This window comes from Ailuropoda melanoleuca, chromosome 4, assembly GCF_002007445.2.
Source record: "Ailuropoda melanoleuca isolate Jingjing chromosome 4, ASM200744v2, whole genome shotgun sequence".
NCBI classification, from domain to species: Eukaryota; Metazoa; Chordata; class Mammalia; order Carnivora; family Ursidae; genus Ailuropoda; species Ailuropoda melanoleuca.
The window spans coordinates 142,535,443-142,552,133 of record NC_048221.1 but is presented as its reverse complement, the minus strand read 5'-3'; the positions used below and the strand labels follow the sequence as shown (position 1 = coordinate 142,552,133).

Here is a 16,691-nt window from a genome sequence, read left to right as displayed (position 1 = left end):
TCACTTCACGCTCTGAAAGCAAAAAATCATAAAACTGCTGCTTCTAGATTTTCGCTACCTTGTAAGTGAGAGGTGTGGCTTGGCCTCTTGGAGCATCGGCGCCTGGGGCCAGAACCAGACTCATGACCTGGACCCCCCTCCGGAGGCCGCCCCTCCCCCTTTACCTGTGGGAGGGCACCTGCAGACCCCGCGGCACCTTGTGTGCCTGCCCTGCGTGCCGCGTCCACAGGCCGGTGCTTTGTAAGCGTCGTCGCTCTGGGTGACCACNAGACTCATGACCTGGACCCCCCTCCGGAGGCCGCCCCTCCCCCTTTACCTGTGGGAGGGCACCTGCAGACCCTGCGGCACCTTGTCTGCCTGCCCTGCATGCCGCGTCCACAGGCCGGTGCTTTGTAAGCGTCGTCGCTCTGGGTGACCACGGCACGCATACACCACAGGTGGGAGTACCACAGGAAGGGGAGGGGTGCTGGTGGAGTCTGCAGGGAACACCGTCCACGCTGCTTTCCTCTCCGTCCTCAGTGGCCCTGTGCTCTCGGTGGCCCCGCACTGCTGGCACTCGGAGGCCTGCGGCGGGAGGCGGGCGTCTTGCTCGCTGAGATGGAGAGGGTTCTTATTCCCGGTGCCCCAGCTCGCATTTCTCCTTGGCGGCTCCAGCCATTGATAATCCTCCCTCTGCCAGCCTGCCCCCCCACCACTCCCCAGCCCTGCCTCTGGCTACCACCAGTGCGTTCTCTGTATCTGTGAGCTTGTGTGGTTTTTTGGTTTTCGTTTTTTTAAGATTCCACATAGAAGTGAGATCATATGGGATTTGTCCTCTCACTTATTTCATTTAGTATAACGCCCTCCCATCCACGTTGAAACAAATGACAAGATTCCATTCTTCTCCTATGGCTGAACACTATTCCACGGTGTGAGGACGCCACCTCTTTTTGGTCCGTCCGTCCACAGACACGTGGCTTGTTTCCACGTCCTGACTGTGAACACGGTGGTGCAGACATCTTTTCAAGTTAGCGTGTTTATGTCCTTCAGATAAATACCCCACAGTGGCCTTGGGGGTGCTAGGCTGGGTCCGTTTCCGACTTTCTGAGGAGCGTCCCTCTTGTTCCATGGTGGCTGCGCCATCTTCTGTCCCCATCAGCTGTGCACCGGGGTCCCTTTCATGCACATCCTCACCAGCCGCCTTCGCTCATGTGCTTCGGATTCCACTTTTCCATCCTTGCGCCCTGTCCGCAGGGGCGTCGAGCCTCAGGAGTCAGGCTGTGAGGCGGGGCCTCCCCATGCAGAGGCCTCGGTGGGTGCTTTCCTGGCAGTAGCACGACTCCTGTGAGCGGAGGGCCTGGCTGAGCCCGTGGCAGACAACCTGCAGGGGAGGGCACTCTTCTCTTTTCTTGGGGCTCGGGGGTGAACCTAGCATCAGAAGGAGGGCAGCAGCCAGGTCCCGGAGGCTTTCCCAGAGATGCAGGCAACACTTGCATCTGCTTGTGGATTGCTGAAGCCAGCCCACTGCATCCCCCACCCAGCTCTAGGCCCCGAAGCCCCCCTCCTGGCTCGTCGTGTCTCTCACGTAAGCCTGGTCCAGCTGGTGGTGGTTTACCCCTTCTAAAACACCGTTCTAAAATACACATTTTATTAAAGGTCGTGATGCTCGAGCATCTGGGTGATTGAAGTTTTACTATACTGTAACCACCCGTTTTAACCTCCATACACCAGTGGAGAAAAAGAAATTTCGTTTAGTTATGGGTTCTGGTTAGCTGAGTTTAATTAACATTTTATTGTCTTGACATATTTTTCTTACATTCCTTCAAGGGGGATGCAGTTAAAGACCTGATGCTTCGCTTCCTGGGTGAGAGAGCCGCGGCGAAGAGACAGGTCTTAAATGCCGAGTCCGTAGAGCAGACTTTTGTTGGGTTGAAACAGCTAATTGTAAGTAATGATGTGTTTGATTTCGATATTGTTGTTTTTATAAGGCCTGCCTTTCTTTGTAGCATTTTCCTTAGAGTTAATTACTTCGAATGTATTATCTAAAGCTCTTGCATGTAAATAAAATTTGGTTGAATTAGATACCGTCCTGTGCAGCAAAAAGCATCATACTAACATACTTGTAATTTTAAGGCCAATTAGTTAAAAAGCCATTATTTTAAATGATCAAATTACTTGAAGCAGAATGTACTTTGATTAAATATGCTTCATCAGATATAATAACTAAAGATAAGTAATTTTTATTTTTATGGGTTTGTTTTTTTTTATTTTTTTTAATTCTGTTTTCTCCCCTTGGTATAAAGGGTTTATTATTGAATGGGTGGGTTCACATAAAAGTCTTTGTTCATTGCCAGGAGTAAGTGTGACCATGCAGGCAGAGATGCAGTCCCAAATATTAATAGGAAACTATCTGAACTGCAGGCATGTTGACATGAATGGGTAGGTGTTTCTGGCGGTCTTTGGACCCTGGGAAATTGTACGTGCGCGCCCCGCACCCCCACAATTGCCTTTTTCTTGGTACCTTTTATCATGTTTATAGAAGTAGGTGTCCTCAAAAAGGTAAATAAGAATAATTTGTTTAGGTGGTTAGCAGATATTTTATACATAAAGCAATTAAAGTCTAGGGACACCTGGGTGCCTCGGTTGATTGAGCAGTCAACTCTTGATCTCAGATTATGATCTTAGGGTCATGGGATTGAGCCCTATGTCGGGCTCCATGCTCGGCGGGGAGCATGCTTCCGCCTCTCCCCTCTGCTCCGCCCTCTGCTTTCTCAAGCTCTGTAAAATAAATAAGATCTTTAAAAACGAAACAAAACAAAAATTAAAGTTTAATTTTTAGTAAATGTAAATCAAATGCTTCATTGGGTTTCTTTTACTGAAGTGATTCTAGAATTACTGCTATGACTAAGAAGCCTTGGGAAGGACAAATGGAGATAGTCTGGCTTTTTGTGTTTTGTTGAAGATTTTTCTTTTTTAAGTTATCTGCACACCCAGTGTGGGGCTCAAACTCACAACCAGAGATCAAGAGTTGCATGCTCTGCTGACTGAGCCAGCCAGGGCGCCCCAGAGACAGTCTGTTTTTAAAAGGAATGGAAAACAACTAGTTTTTAAATATCCGTATACTTTATCATTTGTTAATGAAGTGATAGGTCTTAACAGGTGAGCATTTCCCTGGCCCTGTGATGCTCGTCCCATGGGTAGGCTCGTGCACTGTCAGGAGGTCCTTGTCATTGCCTTGGTTTGACCTTGAAGCTGCTGCTGTGAGACGTCATCATGAGGGGGAGGCTGCACTGGAGGGTCACTTTGTGGTGACCAGCTGATGTTTATTTTTTTAATTTTTTCTTTTTTAAGTAAACTCTACTCCACACGTGGGGCTCAAACTCAGGACTCCAAGATCAGGGGTTGCACACTGTCCCAGCTAAGCCACCCAGGTGCCCCTGAAGTGATCAGTTTAAAAAGTACACACAAAGCCACACATAGTCACTGTAACTAATTTGTTCCACAGGCAATCTTTTTACCTCCTTTGATTATTCGTGGTGTTAATAAATACATACAGCGGCTTGGGGTTTTTCATGCATTGAAGGTACATTGCACCAGGAGAGATTTTATTAGAGTCCTAACAAGGAAACCTATTTAAGGTGGAAAATGTATTTACAAAAAAAATTACCTTGCCCTGGTATTTTAATTATGTCCTAAAATAATTCCTATTCTCTTTAAGATTAGGAAAGAGTTTTGAAATATATTTTCCTAAGTAATGTCAGCACATTCTAAGATTGTAATTTACAGGGAAATGAATGTCGTAGCCTGCGGAGAAGGACATTTTAATCACTTTAATGGTATCATATATAGAGTTAATGATTCCTTTTGAGTCATAGATGGGGGAAAGTTATGTACATACCATTAGTTACTTGAGTGACTTTTATTGGACTATTTTTCTCATCTTTTGGAAGTCATTGAATGCTTGTGTTCAGTTTTTCAAATAGTCATATCTTATGTCCTAGTGTAAAAAAAAGTAACATTTATTTAGGTTTAGATCTTTTTCTCACATCAAACGAACTTTATCATCAGAGTTCTACATGTCATTTACAGTAATTATGAGATTTTTGTAAGATTTTTCTCTACAGAGCTTAAAGTTTTACAGGGTATGCTTTAAATTGTAATTATAAAAATAACTTCTTCACCAAATACTTCTGACATCTAATATCAAAATGGAGGCGGATCACCAGGAAGGGGACTAGAAGGTGGAAAAGAATGGGATAAAAATAGCGGAAAGCACTCTGAGAAAATACATAATTATAATTTCAAATCGGCAGCATGTAATCAAAAGCTCTGGCTCTCAGGTTGCTGAGGTGAGGTCCCACTGTTTTGAAGGAAGGGAGCACCAGCCATTAGAACTCAACACTGTGTTGGGTCGTCCTGGCCTGTCCTTTAAAGAGTCTCCTTCATCCCATCCCTCAGACCTCCTCCCTGGCTCACCGGTCACATGGTCCAGAGCTGCTCAGGAGACCGGAAGGAGGAGCGGGCACAAGCCAACCCTGGTCTCCCCTGGCCTGTTCTGTTAACAGAGAGGTCCTGGCCCCGCTAGGTCCTTGTCACCACTCGGGCAAGTCCAAAGAGCAAAAAAGAACATCAGAAAGCTGAAGTCCATGCCCTTTGGAGGCTAGAGAAATAAACTGCGGGCACACACACCCACATGCGTACACATCTTGGCGTGTATAAACAGGGACATGTCCCCAGGCCTTCTGCATGGAAGCTCATGCAAGGACAGACCCTGGAGAAGAGTGGCACTGGAATGAGAACCATGTATCTGCCATGGTAGCTGGGAGGGGGCCAAAGGCGGGTCAGGGAAATGACAAGGGCACAGGGGTGCCAGTGGGACAGGACAGAGCCCAAAATACACACTTACGTAGGAAGAGCAATGGTACAGGTTACTAGGGAAAGGAGGAACTAATCAATGATGGTACAGAATTCATAGGATGTTCAAGTGGGAAAAGTTAAAAAGTTCTCTGTCTCTTAGCACACGTAAAAATAAATTCCAAATAAATTAAAACAAAATTTTTTAAATTCCAGAAAATAGAGTAGACTCTTAATGACTCAGGGTAGAAAAGCATTTCTTAAACCTTTCAGGGAGAAATGAATAAATTCGACCACTTTAAAACTTGAAACTTGATACAACAAAAACACTGTAAACACTATTAAAAAGTGAGTCACAGGGGCACCTGGGTGGCTCAGTCAGCTGAGCATCTGCTTTCAGCTTGGGTCATGATCTCAGGGTCCTGGGATTGAGCCCAGGGTCTAGCTCCCTGCTCAGTGGAGAGCCTCCTCTCCTTCTGCCCCTCCCCCTGCTCATGCTCCCTCTTGCTCTCTCTTTCTCTTTCTCTCTCTCTGAAATAAATAAATAAAATCTTTATTTAAAAAAAAGTGAGCATTAATACACATTCATACCCTCCAGTAACGAGTGAGAAAACAGCCCAGTAGAAAAATAAGCAATTGATATGAAGAGGCCATTCACAGAAACCAAATAGCCCGTAGACATGGAAACAGTGCTTATCCTTGGTGGGAGTCACAGAAATGTAGATAAAACAGGAGTGTGGTACATTTCAGCCGCACCAACATGGCAGCCCCAGGCGTCCACGGCACGGGAAAGCGAGCTGGACTGCCTGCTCTGCACCACCTGCCACCCAGCATTTCCACCTGCGGTCCCATACGTCAGAAAAATGCTCGTACCGGTGCATGAAAGGGTATGTTCAAGAATGTTTGTTGCTATCTTGTTTGTATTAGCCAAAAATTTTATTGGAAGGGGCGCCTGGGTGGCAGAGCGGTTAAGCGTCTGCCTTCGGCTCAGGGCGTGATCCCGGCGTTATGGGATCGAGCCCCACGTCAGGCTCCTCCGCTGTGAGCCTGCTTCTTCCTCTCCCACTCCCCCTGCTTGTGTTCCCTCTCTCGCTGGCTGTCTCTATCTCTGTCTTATAAATAAATTTAAAAAAATCTTAAAAAAAAAAAAAAAGTAGTACACATTTTAAAAAAAAAAATTTTTTATTGGAAAACCTTAGCGTTAAGCAAGAAAAAGGAAGTTCTGTTATACAGTTAAATCTTTTGGAACAGTTGAAATACATGTAGGAGAACCACATTCATCAGTATATTTCCAAAACAGTGTTAAGCAATCAAAGCCGCATGCAAAGGCCGCTGTAATGTGCCAGCTTGTGGTAATGCTTGAAAATGAGTCGATAATATCTAAGCCACAGCTCTGCGGTCCAGGGCAGCCCTGAAAACCTCATTATTTTTGGCAGCAAAACCTGACCTGACCAGGCTTATTTGGTGCCTGCCCTCCCTCCCTACCCTGCTCCCCTGCTCCCCTGCTCCCCTGCTCTCCAAGCGGGGCAGCCTCCTGTGGCCTCAGCTCTCCTGCAGGCCCGTCACCTCCTGCCTGGGCGTCCCTCTGTTCTTGGCCCTGCCTGGATGTGTCTCCATCCCTTCGCAGTCCTGGCCTTGCCCACACCTGTGCAGATAGTCCCTTTCCAAACTCTTCAGGAACCTCTGCGAGCTGTCAGCGGCCTCCCATTGCTGCCGAGCTCCTGGTGGATAAGATAGTTATGGGCTTTGTTGATCCCACGTGGCGTGAACAAAAATATTCCTGTCTGGAAATATTTTTGTTTTTGTTTTTAAGATTATTTATTTGAGAGAGAGAGAGAGCATGAGCTGGGATGGGGAGGAGCAAAGGGAGAGCAGGGAGCATAACACCGGGCTTGATCCCAGGACCCTGAGATCACGACCTGAACTGAAGGCAGTCGCTCAACCAACTGAGCCACCCAAGTGCACCTAGAAATCTTTTTGAAATATCAAAGTAAACTTATACACAAAGAAATGCTTTGTATTCTTTTATCAGGAAAAACATTACTTGGGGAACCGTAAATGGTAAATGGGAAACTTGTCTAGCAACTTCTTTGTGTTCTTCCCTCTTTTTCTTTTTAAATTGTGATATGAGGAAAATTTCTACTAGCATGTGTGACTCTCAAACCAGAAGATAATCCAGATCTAACTTAGTCTTTAAAGGAGCCGTGCCGAGTCACCGCTGGTCCTAAATGACAGTGAGCCTGTGGAGCAGGGTAAGTTCTGGGTCCCTTCTGGCCTTGCTTCTCTCCCAGGCTCCTTGTTCTCAGCCGCCAAGAAGAGCAGGGAGGCACCAGCATCCCCTGTCCTGGGCTGTTTTTAATTGTCTTGAGGAATTAGGTCATTCTGACTCCTGGAAAGGTGGCTGTCAGGTTAGTGTAAGTTTGTTGAGATGTTCCTACATGTCATTTATAGACCCTCAGTATTCATCAGAAGGCGGGCTAGCCTAGTACTCAGCCTCCTGGGAGCGGCAGCTGTCCATATGCATCTTCTGTACCCACTCACCTGGGGGAGAATCATGCAGGGAGAGGCAGTAACAGAGCATAAACGTTCTGCTTTCTCTTCACAGTTAGGAGAGGAGCCACTTTTTAAAAGATTTCCATTTACTGTAAAATGAATAATTAAGATGATAGGTTTTGGCTTCATTTTAAATAGTTTGATCCCGTTTGGGATATAGAAAATGTATCTTAGTATATGAAGTCATAGCAAAAGCTGTCACTTCTTATACGATACACTTTATTATTTTTAATCATTTATGGAGGACTTCATAGTCACAGAGTACTTGCAAATAAGCTTATTACACGTTTATTACACGTTTAAGTGTTTTATTAGTGGTGGGTATCCATACATAGTCGACATAAAGTAAGATAGGAATCTTTACTGTGTAATAAATGTTTGTTTCACAAATATATAAATATCCAGGATCGGATTTTCTCATTTATATGTTTTTGCACACGCACAGATTCTGTGTGTCTTGAGGTCTGTCCAGTAGATCACACTGGAGCTCACTGGGGCTGGTACCGTGTCAAGCAGCTCCTATCTACTACAGCTAAATCCTCCCCCCTTCCCAGGACAGAACTGCTTTCCTCATGCTTTCGCAACCATTCGTCATAGCTTACACCTCCATACTTGATTTTTTTTTAAGGTATTATTTCAACAAGCATTAATTTGGTTCCTGCATAAAGCACTGTTCACGGTCATCAGTGGTTTGTGTGCAGCCGTCCACTCTGTGTGGGACGGAGGTAGATGGACACACCATCCATTTCTCGATGGCCTCGTCTGCAAGTGTGTCGTCCCCCTCGGTGCAGCCTGTCCCTCTTTCACAAACCCCTCTTCCATCCTTTTACAAACAGCACGTTCGTAATTCAGAAAAATGTTTGTATAACCACCGTCTGTTAACATTTTAGTGTCACCGTGTGTATCTAGTATGTCTACGTGTGGATGTGAGTGCTTACATATACTAGACAGAACTTCGTATTATACCTGTTTATGATTTTATATCTTTTTAACATATCTTAAGCATTGTCTGATACTGAAGTGTCCGATTTACAAATATTTTTTACTGCATAATCTCATACTATTATAAATAACCTTGGGATGAGCCACCTTGTACAGAAATCTTTTCTACGTATGTGATTATTTCTTCAGCATGAGAGAACAATTAGCATGCCAGAGTATGGACAGTTGTGAGGCTGCTAATACGTATGATTTTTCAGAAAGGTTACACCTGTATATATTTACCAGCAATATGCAGACATCCTTGCTTTCGTGTCTCCTTCTCGGCCCTGACTTGTATCTTCACTAAAATCATTCTTTATCATTTCTTAGGCTAACAATGGCATTTGCTGCTATTTTTCTTTGACTAATAAAGACCAGTCACTAATAAGTTATCATTTACATCTCTTTCATTATTAGTGTAGGATTTTTTACAACTTTTTTGTCGTTCTGTGAATTTACTATTTCACCATTTTTTGAGCTCATGTACATGGTAGGTACAATGCTGAAGGAGTACTTTTATTTTTCTTAAACCTTTTAACCTTTACTGTCCTCTTCTGTACAATGAGCATGATGATTACCCAGTGTGAGCATCGAATGAGATGAGATGAGGTCAGTGACATCTATGGTAATGCATATATGCTCAAAAACATCACAGCGATTATTATTATTGTGATTACGGCTCCAAGGAACTCTTATTCTTTGCAAGGAGTCAACCCCCGCCCCCGCCCCGGGAATGGCAGGTGGAGACGTGTTTCTGGGGCAGATGCTGATAATTCAGGGGTTGCCTGGTCTGGATTGAGAGCTGGCTACCAGCTGCTGCTTTTCTAAACTGTGAATGAGATCTGCAAAGGTCGGCTTCTAGGAGCCGTAGGGTCCTGGGAAGATGGGTGAGGCCCCATATAGTCTCTGGACACATACATACAGTGTCCTTCTGTTTACCCAGGATCTGGACTGAAAAGTCCAAACACTCAAAATTTTTTTCTGCCCTTTGCTTTTATTAGGGAGACACACACACAGATAAAGCAGCTAAGAGCAGGGATTCGTGCAGGAGAGCTTCCTGGGCAGGTCTTAGAGTGAGTACAGACTCAACTCCGTGTCGCACCCCTCTGCACGGAGGATCACAGTGTAGCCGCTGCTGCCTTCCCCCTCCTGGCACCGAGCAGCTGCGTCACTGCACAGCAGGGCAGAATCTTCTGTCACCAGAGACACTCTTAGGACAGTGTGCCACCTTTTCCGGACACTTTGCTTGGCCCAGTTTGGCTTTTCATTTTTTTTTTTTTATTATGTTATGTTAGTGACCATACAGTACATCCTTAGTTTTTGATGTCGTGTTCCATGATTCATTGTCTGCGTGTAACACCCAGTGCTCCATGCAGTACGTGCCCTCCTTAATACCCATCACCGGGCTAGCCCATTCCCCCACCCACCTCCCCTCTAAAACCCTCAGTTTGTTTCCTGGAGTCTGTAGTCCGTCATGGTTCGTCTCCCCCTCTGTTTCAACTTTTCTCTTCCTTCTCCTATTCGTGGAACATAAGGAATAGCAGGGAGATCATTTGAAGAAGTACTTTTAGAAGTTAAAAAGCATGTCCTCGACAAGGCCATGGCCCCCGGAGCTCACCCAGCAGGAGACAGGACCCCGCCACAGTTAAAGTTAGCGTGGAGTAGCAGGCTGTCCTTGATGCCCGTGCAGAACAGGCATCAGACGGTACCTCAGAGTGTTTCTCAACCCCTTCCTCATTGTCAGTCCCCCAAGGAGCGTTTTTCTACCTTGTTTCCTAATTGCTCACCTCCACCCTCAGCCCCAAATGAAGTAAAATACTAAGGAATAAGATTTTGTTGGGTAGAGTTAACCTTTGGAGGGCCATTAATCACTGTTTTCCAAGAGCCAAATTCCATCCCATTGAGGGTCTGTAGCCCCCCCCTCCAGAAATGTGTGTGCCGGGGGATTACGAGTAGGAGGGCTCACTGTGGGCAGGAGAAGTGTTGTGAAGCTCGGGTCTGAGCCGGGTCATAGGGAGGTCATCTTTGCAGCCGTTCCTAGCTGGAGGAGAGCAGGATGGGCTGGTGGGACAGGTGTGAGCACGGACGGCTGCCTGGGGGAAGAGGTCATGAGGAGTGAGAGCAGTTCCAGCTTCCCCACAGACAGACTGTACCCTCATTTCCACCTCCAGGGCGGCCAGATGACGTCACAAGGGCGTGACTGAGCCACAGTTAAGTCACCGGGTAGTAGGTCACTGAGGTCACATGGGTAGTAGCTAAAGGGGGTCTACCTGCTTCTCTCCCAACTCTTATCCTCACCCCGTGACGTCAGGTCCACGCAGATGGCCTGGTCGGGCCACTGAATCTGCTGGAAAAGTCCCGCATCCAAGCTTAGCGCTCCTCGTGACACTAAACACGACCACCTGCTTCCCGGGGACCTTGAGCGTCGCAGGGGCACCCGGCCTTCTAGGATTCTCTCGTGGCTCCCAGTACCTTTTTAGACTGTCTCTGCTTCTTTCAGATCCCCACCCTGGCCCCCACTCCTGGCCGAAGTTGGAGGAGTGGTCCTCAGCCCCAGCTTAGAGCAGAGCTGGAGGCCATTGGACAGAAGCCCCCCCCTCCCCCCGCCAATGCCAGAATCCTTCCCTCACTCCTGGGACCTCGTGCTATTGATTATCCTTTCTCTCTAACATGCAGCCAGCCTTTCTCCAATGAGATCCTTCTCTTGCTTTCTCACACACAGGAACATTTGGTTAAAAGCAGGCACGGAAGAAGCACCTGTTCTCCCCCCACCCCCCCACTGTTAGCTTGGTGACTCAGACTTCAAAGGGTCACCTGGCTCACGAGTCTCCTCCTCATTTTCCACCTGTTCCATTCAATCTGACCTTCCATCCTGTCTCCCCATCATACCAACTCTCAGCTGCCGACGATTCTGGTGTCCCTGTGCCTGCCTCCTCAGCAGCCCTGAGCACTGTCCCCTCCCTGCTCCACACACCCTTCCCCCACACTTGGTCCTGCCCCTCCCCGGCCACCCATGTTGCACGTCCTCAGGGTCTGACTCCCATCTCACCCACACCCTCCCCATGCAGATCCCCCCACACTGCCCCAGGCACGCCTCTCTCCCAAACATCAGACCCACACGGCAGCTGCTGCTTTTTCTTTTCCTCTTGGACGTCTCAAAGGCCCCTGAAATTCAACGTTGTTGGAATCAGATTTCAGATTCCGAGCTCTGACCCTTTCCAGCCTTCCCTGTCTCTGAGATTGGCACTACCACCGCTGCCATCTGGCTCCATGTCACACTCTCAGATCCATCCTGCAGCCTTGTTGCCCGTGCTCCCCCCGTTAGATTGTCACCCGCCTTGTCCCTTTGCCGTGTCTGCACCCCACCCCACCCCCATGGGTACCGGTGACCTGCAGCCATGCTTTTCAAGCTTGACGTGGAAGGGACAGATGTTTTCCTTTAACTGTTCAATCTTTGGCAGACTGAAACTTCTGTAAAATTCAATCTAAATTAATAATATGAAAAACGTGTACCAAGTACAAGCCCACTTTTTGTTATTATGGAATTTGACATCAAATACCTTATTAAGTTGCTATAAAAGTTTCTGTTTCTCACCCTTTCTCGTTGAGGACCCATCATAAGCCACCAACAGGACGTTGTCCACAGTCTCCCCAGAAGTGGCACTGGCCAGGCCTGGGACGCTCATGGGAGTGTGTTGGGCTCGGGGCTGCTCAGTCCCAGAGCAGTACTTAAGTCTGGGATAACTGCCCACCTCCCTTGTGGGATCACAGAACCAGCCGCAGACAGGCGCAGGAACAAGGCTGGGGTCCAGAACTGTGCGCAGACATGTAGCTGGGTGGATTCAGCCTGCGGGCCACACACAGACCACCAGCGCCAATCTTGGATAACTGTTTGCCTGACAGCTGCTCAGCCCCTGGGATTCATGCCTCCTCCTCATGCGGAGGGGGGCTGACGTTTCTACAGTGTGAGCAGGACACGCTTCCCATGCTTTTGGAAGTCTGTAGGGGCTGGCCTGGCTTTCCCTGCCCTTTGTCCACACCTGCCGTGCCCACCCCTACCTGCCCCTCGTCCTCACTGCATCTCCACGGCCCACTACACCAGGCCTTTGCCCACCGGAGCTCCCCTCCTGCCCTCCTCACTGGGGTCTCTTACCCATGCTCAGCTGGAGTCATTCCCTGGGAAGACCACCCTGAGCACTCTGTTTAGGTCTGCTGACACCAGCACGTGTGACATAGGCAGTTGGGAAAAGAGCAATAATTAATTGCCCCTGCATACAGGATCTGCTTAGATATATACATTGAATTGCTTCAATCTCGGCAGAATAACTATCCCGCTCACTTTTTCACGTTTGCGGTTCAAGAATATACATAGCCACACTTAGGATGATTTTCCAGATATCAAAACACCTATTTTGGCCCACGCCCCAAGGAATTCCCCTCAAGGGGCCTGCAGGGCTGCTGTCAGGAGAAGCGGGAATCGGTCCCCACTCACAGGCCCCTCTGCAGCAGGACCCGTGTTCTCTGGGTCCTCACCCCAACTTAGGATTTGCCTGGCAGGTGCAGGGTGCCAACAGGAGCAGTGCAAGGCTGGGTTAGTACCTAAGAGAGGTGGGCGGCGTGTTCCAGTGTCTGTTAAACAGGACCGTGTGGTTCCCTTGCCCAGAGCCCTTCCGTGGCTCCCCAGCCCCTCAGAAAGAGTCTGGATCTCCTGTGACCTGAGGCCTTCCTTGCTGACATCCCCATTCTTATCCTCACGCCTGCCCTCTCACTGCCGTGTGCCGGGCACCTGATTGATTGCCATCCCTCGTGCACACGGAGTCTTCTGAGGCATCTACGGATTTGCTCAGGCAGCTCCCCCTCGGCCTGGAGGGTCCTGCCCCTTCTTGACCCCACTGTTCCTTCACGTCTGGGCTCTGGTAGCTTTCCATTCTGTGGGCTTAAGTCTGGCCACCAGGTGATATGCTCCTGTGGCTTCCTGTTCAGAAAGCACTGTGAGTGCACACAAAACTATTTCACTCATCTTTGAAAATGGAAGTTGTTTCATATCTGCCTTCCTTGCTAGATCGTGAGATGAGTGCACACACGGATGTGTGTTCATCACAGAGCCTGGCGTGGTCTGCCGTTTGTTGGCCACACACGTGAACGGGCGCATCTGCAGCGTGCAAAGGGCCTTGATGCCCGGTGTGCTGAGGGGGCAGCGAGGGGGCAACGAGCGCCCTCTCCTCCCCTTCTCACCTCCTAGAGCGCTGCAGCGTCCTCTCAGAGGTGTTGCCTGTGCACTTCCCCAGAGGCCCTCCTGTCGCATCAGGGCAAAGTATAAACAGAGCAAGTCCCGCATGATCAGCCAGTCTGGGTCAGCTGTCTGTTTTCATGGTGGTAAAAACAGGACTATGTCAGGCATGCAAAGCCACTGACTTTATGGTCACACGCAGCTCTTACAGATACAAAGAAATACGTCTGGCACAGAGCAGAAAATTAAATTATTGATTTTAAATTTATGAAAATTGCAAAATAAAGTTATTTGGCTGAAAAAGGGAAGCAGTCTGGGGGTGGGGGAGCTTTCCAACAAGAGCTGGTGGAATGAGCACTGGGTGTTTATACAACCGACGAGTCCCTGACCTGTACCTCTGAAGCAAGTAGTATACGACATGTTGATTAATTGAATTTAAAGAAAATAAATTAAAAAAAAAAATTTTCCCCTGTGTTCTATCAGTTTTTAAATTTTGATGTTTTTAGGATTTGCTTGTCTCAAGCTGCATCTCATGCTTGGCGCCCTTCTTGCCTGATAACACAGCGTTGACAGGTGGCCGTCCTCTCGGTACCAGCAGCTGTGTGGCCTTGCCACCATCATCCCCGGGGGTGGCTGGCGCTGCATGTGGGAGTGGCTGTGCTTTTGGTGACACGCCCCACTGTGTCTTACAGAGCTGCAAAAACTGGAGGGCAGCAGTTGACCTGTGCGGGCGCCTTCTCACCGCCCACGGCCAAGGCTACGGCAAGAGCGGGCTGCCCACCAGCCACACGGCAGACTCATTGCAGGTACAGCCCCTTTGGTTGGTTATAATGTGGGGACACGGAAGGGATGTGACCTTTCATGCCACTGAGAACAATGTGAGAGCAAAAAATCGATTTTCCTTAGCCCAAATTTAATGTCAACAAAAGTTTGCTCTAGTCTTCCTTCCTGATGCCCGCTCTGCCTCTGGCCCCTCTCACCCCTCGGAGCTGACTGTTCACCCACATCACACTGTCCTCTCTGTGCTTCCCCTCTGCCACCTCCAATGGCGATTTCCGTACCCTTTAGTGCCTGCCGTCCACAACCAGCCCTGCCCTCCCTGCCCTCCCTCCTCTCCCTCCTCCTCTTGACTCCTTTTCCTCCCTTCACACTCAATGCCCGAACCCTCTGGATTCCGTTCTCCTGCTCAACAAGGATTGGTGGATTGAGCCGAATCAGACAAAATCATTTACATCATTTTTATTAAGCTCCAGAGTAATTTTTATAAACATGTAATTAGGCAAATTTGCTAAGAAACAGAGTGTAGGCTTTGTTTTAATATACTGGAAATCAAGCTCTATACCAAATTAATAGGGAGTAGGAATTTCTGAACTTGACATACATAGGTAATCTATTGTTTCAATTGTATTTTGTGTTTTAGCTTTGGTTTGTGAGGCTGGCACTGCTGGTGAAGCTGGGCCTTTTCCAGAATGCCGAGATGGAGTTTGAGCCCTTTGGAAATCTAGACCAGCCCGATCTCTATTACGAGTACTACCCTCATGTATACCCTGGCCGAAGGGGTAAGGCAGTGCTGGTCATAGTTATGCCTTTGTATGTATTTTGCTTCACTTTTCTTCACACAGTGTCAGCGTCCTCAATTTTCCTAATGTATCCAGTCTGGAAGAATCAAGTGAGTAGCCTAGCAGTGAGCCCTGACTTACAGAACCACCTCTGTCTGATTTCCAAACACGCTTCCCCAGACGTCCCCACCGCCAGCCGTTCACTCTCTGACAGCCCTGTCTCAGGCGCCTGCTGGGGGACAGTGGTGAGGCTTGGTGTTAGACCTGGGGGGTGGCGTTTATCCAGACTTCTTGTGCTGCTGTGTAAACAATAATCTTACATCATGACCTCTACTGCAGATACACGCAGAGAAACAAAACAAAACATTCTTGCAGCAGTACTTCATGCCATTCTACTGGTCTCTGTCCTGATTTAATTTACTTAAAAATCCGGTTGCAGTCCCCCAGCGGGTCCCAGCCATCATCTGGAAGACGCTGGGCTGCAGCACGGGGTAGCCGTCAGAGAGCAAGGCAGTAAGGATTGGGGAAGGGAGCGCAGAGGACGGAGAGCCTTCCGGGGCACAAGCAGCCTTGCGGTGGAGTGAGTGTTTCTCAGTGGAGAACCTTCTCGGTCTGTGGAAACCCGTCGCATGGTCCTGTTGAGCGTCAGACGGCTTCGGGAGCACTTCTTCCCAGAGGTTCCGGAAGGCCGGAGCTCCGCCGTCTAGCCATCCTCTCTGTCGCATGGAGCCTGGGCAAGTGATCCGGCGACTCTGTGTCCCGGCACCCTTACCAGGACAGCAGGGCTGATTCTTTCTCAGGGGTCGTGAAGATCAAGTGAGGTCACGCGTGCAGGTTGCTGGGAGCAGGGGCTGATACATAGTGATGACGGTGTTGGCTCTTTGTCGTATTCTGTTCTCAATTTGTCAGGAGCACGCTGTGGGTTAGTGCCATCCTTTGTAAGCGGCTGCTCAGCTTTGTGAGATGTAACCGTGGAATGACAAAGGATGGTTCTGGTTGTCAGGAAACGGAGTCTGAGGCAGGGAGGAAATGGAGTAATGGCACCAGAGTACAGAGGCCTGATGATGATGGCCACCGAACTGTCAGGAACTTACCTTAGCATCTCACTCGGCTAACGTGAGTAGCAGATAAATACATAACCTGAGAACACTAGAAGCAAAACACATTCCTCAGCTTCTTTTTGTGTTGTTTTTCCTTAAAATGCAGATCCCATTTCTGTGGAGGGGACACAGGGAGGGAGCGGCCTTTCTCCTTTATTGCGGTTACCCTCCACATGGTGCTGACAGGAGCCAGACCGCGTGACCGGGTCTGCCCAGACCTGAAGGAGGTTTCTAGCACAGGGTGCGTTCATACCTTTTGGCCTCACTAGAGTTATTAGTCCTGTTTTTTCCTTCTGACTTAGAAAAGTTACCCCTAAAAAAAGAGAAATGAATGGAAAAGGTGGGTTTTAGTACCTAAAGCTGGGCGGAGGGGGCGCCTGGGTGGCGCAGTTGTTAAGCGTCTGCCTTCGGCTCAGGGCGTGATCCCAGCGTTCT

At 48.4% G+C, this 16,691-nt stretch overlaps 1 protein-coding gene across 5 annotated transcripts in view; it reads left to right on the top strand.

The window, feature by feature from the left end:
• Positions 1–16,691, top strand: part of TRAPPC12 (trafficking protein particle complex 12) — a 79,831-nt gene that overhangs the window by 16,417 nt on the left and 46,723 nt on the right. For all 5 annotated transcript variants that reach the window (XR_004625132.1, XM_034659970.1, XM_002929306.4 and 2 more), the window contains exons 3-5: positions 1,807–1,923; positions 14,290–14,403; positions 15,018–15,156. Coding sequence is in view for 4 of the 5 variants with exons in the window: in XM_034659970.1 (XP_034515861.1) it covers positions 1,807–1,923; positions 14,290–14,403; positions 15,018–15,156 (370 nt within the window). In the remaining variant the exon portion in view is untranslated. The remainder of the gene's footprint in view (positions 1–1,806; positions 1,924–14,289; positions 14,404–15,017; positions 15,157–16,691) is intronic.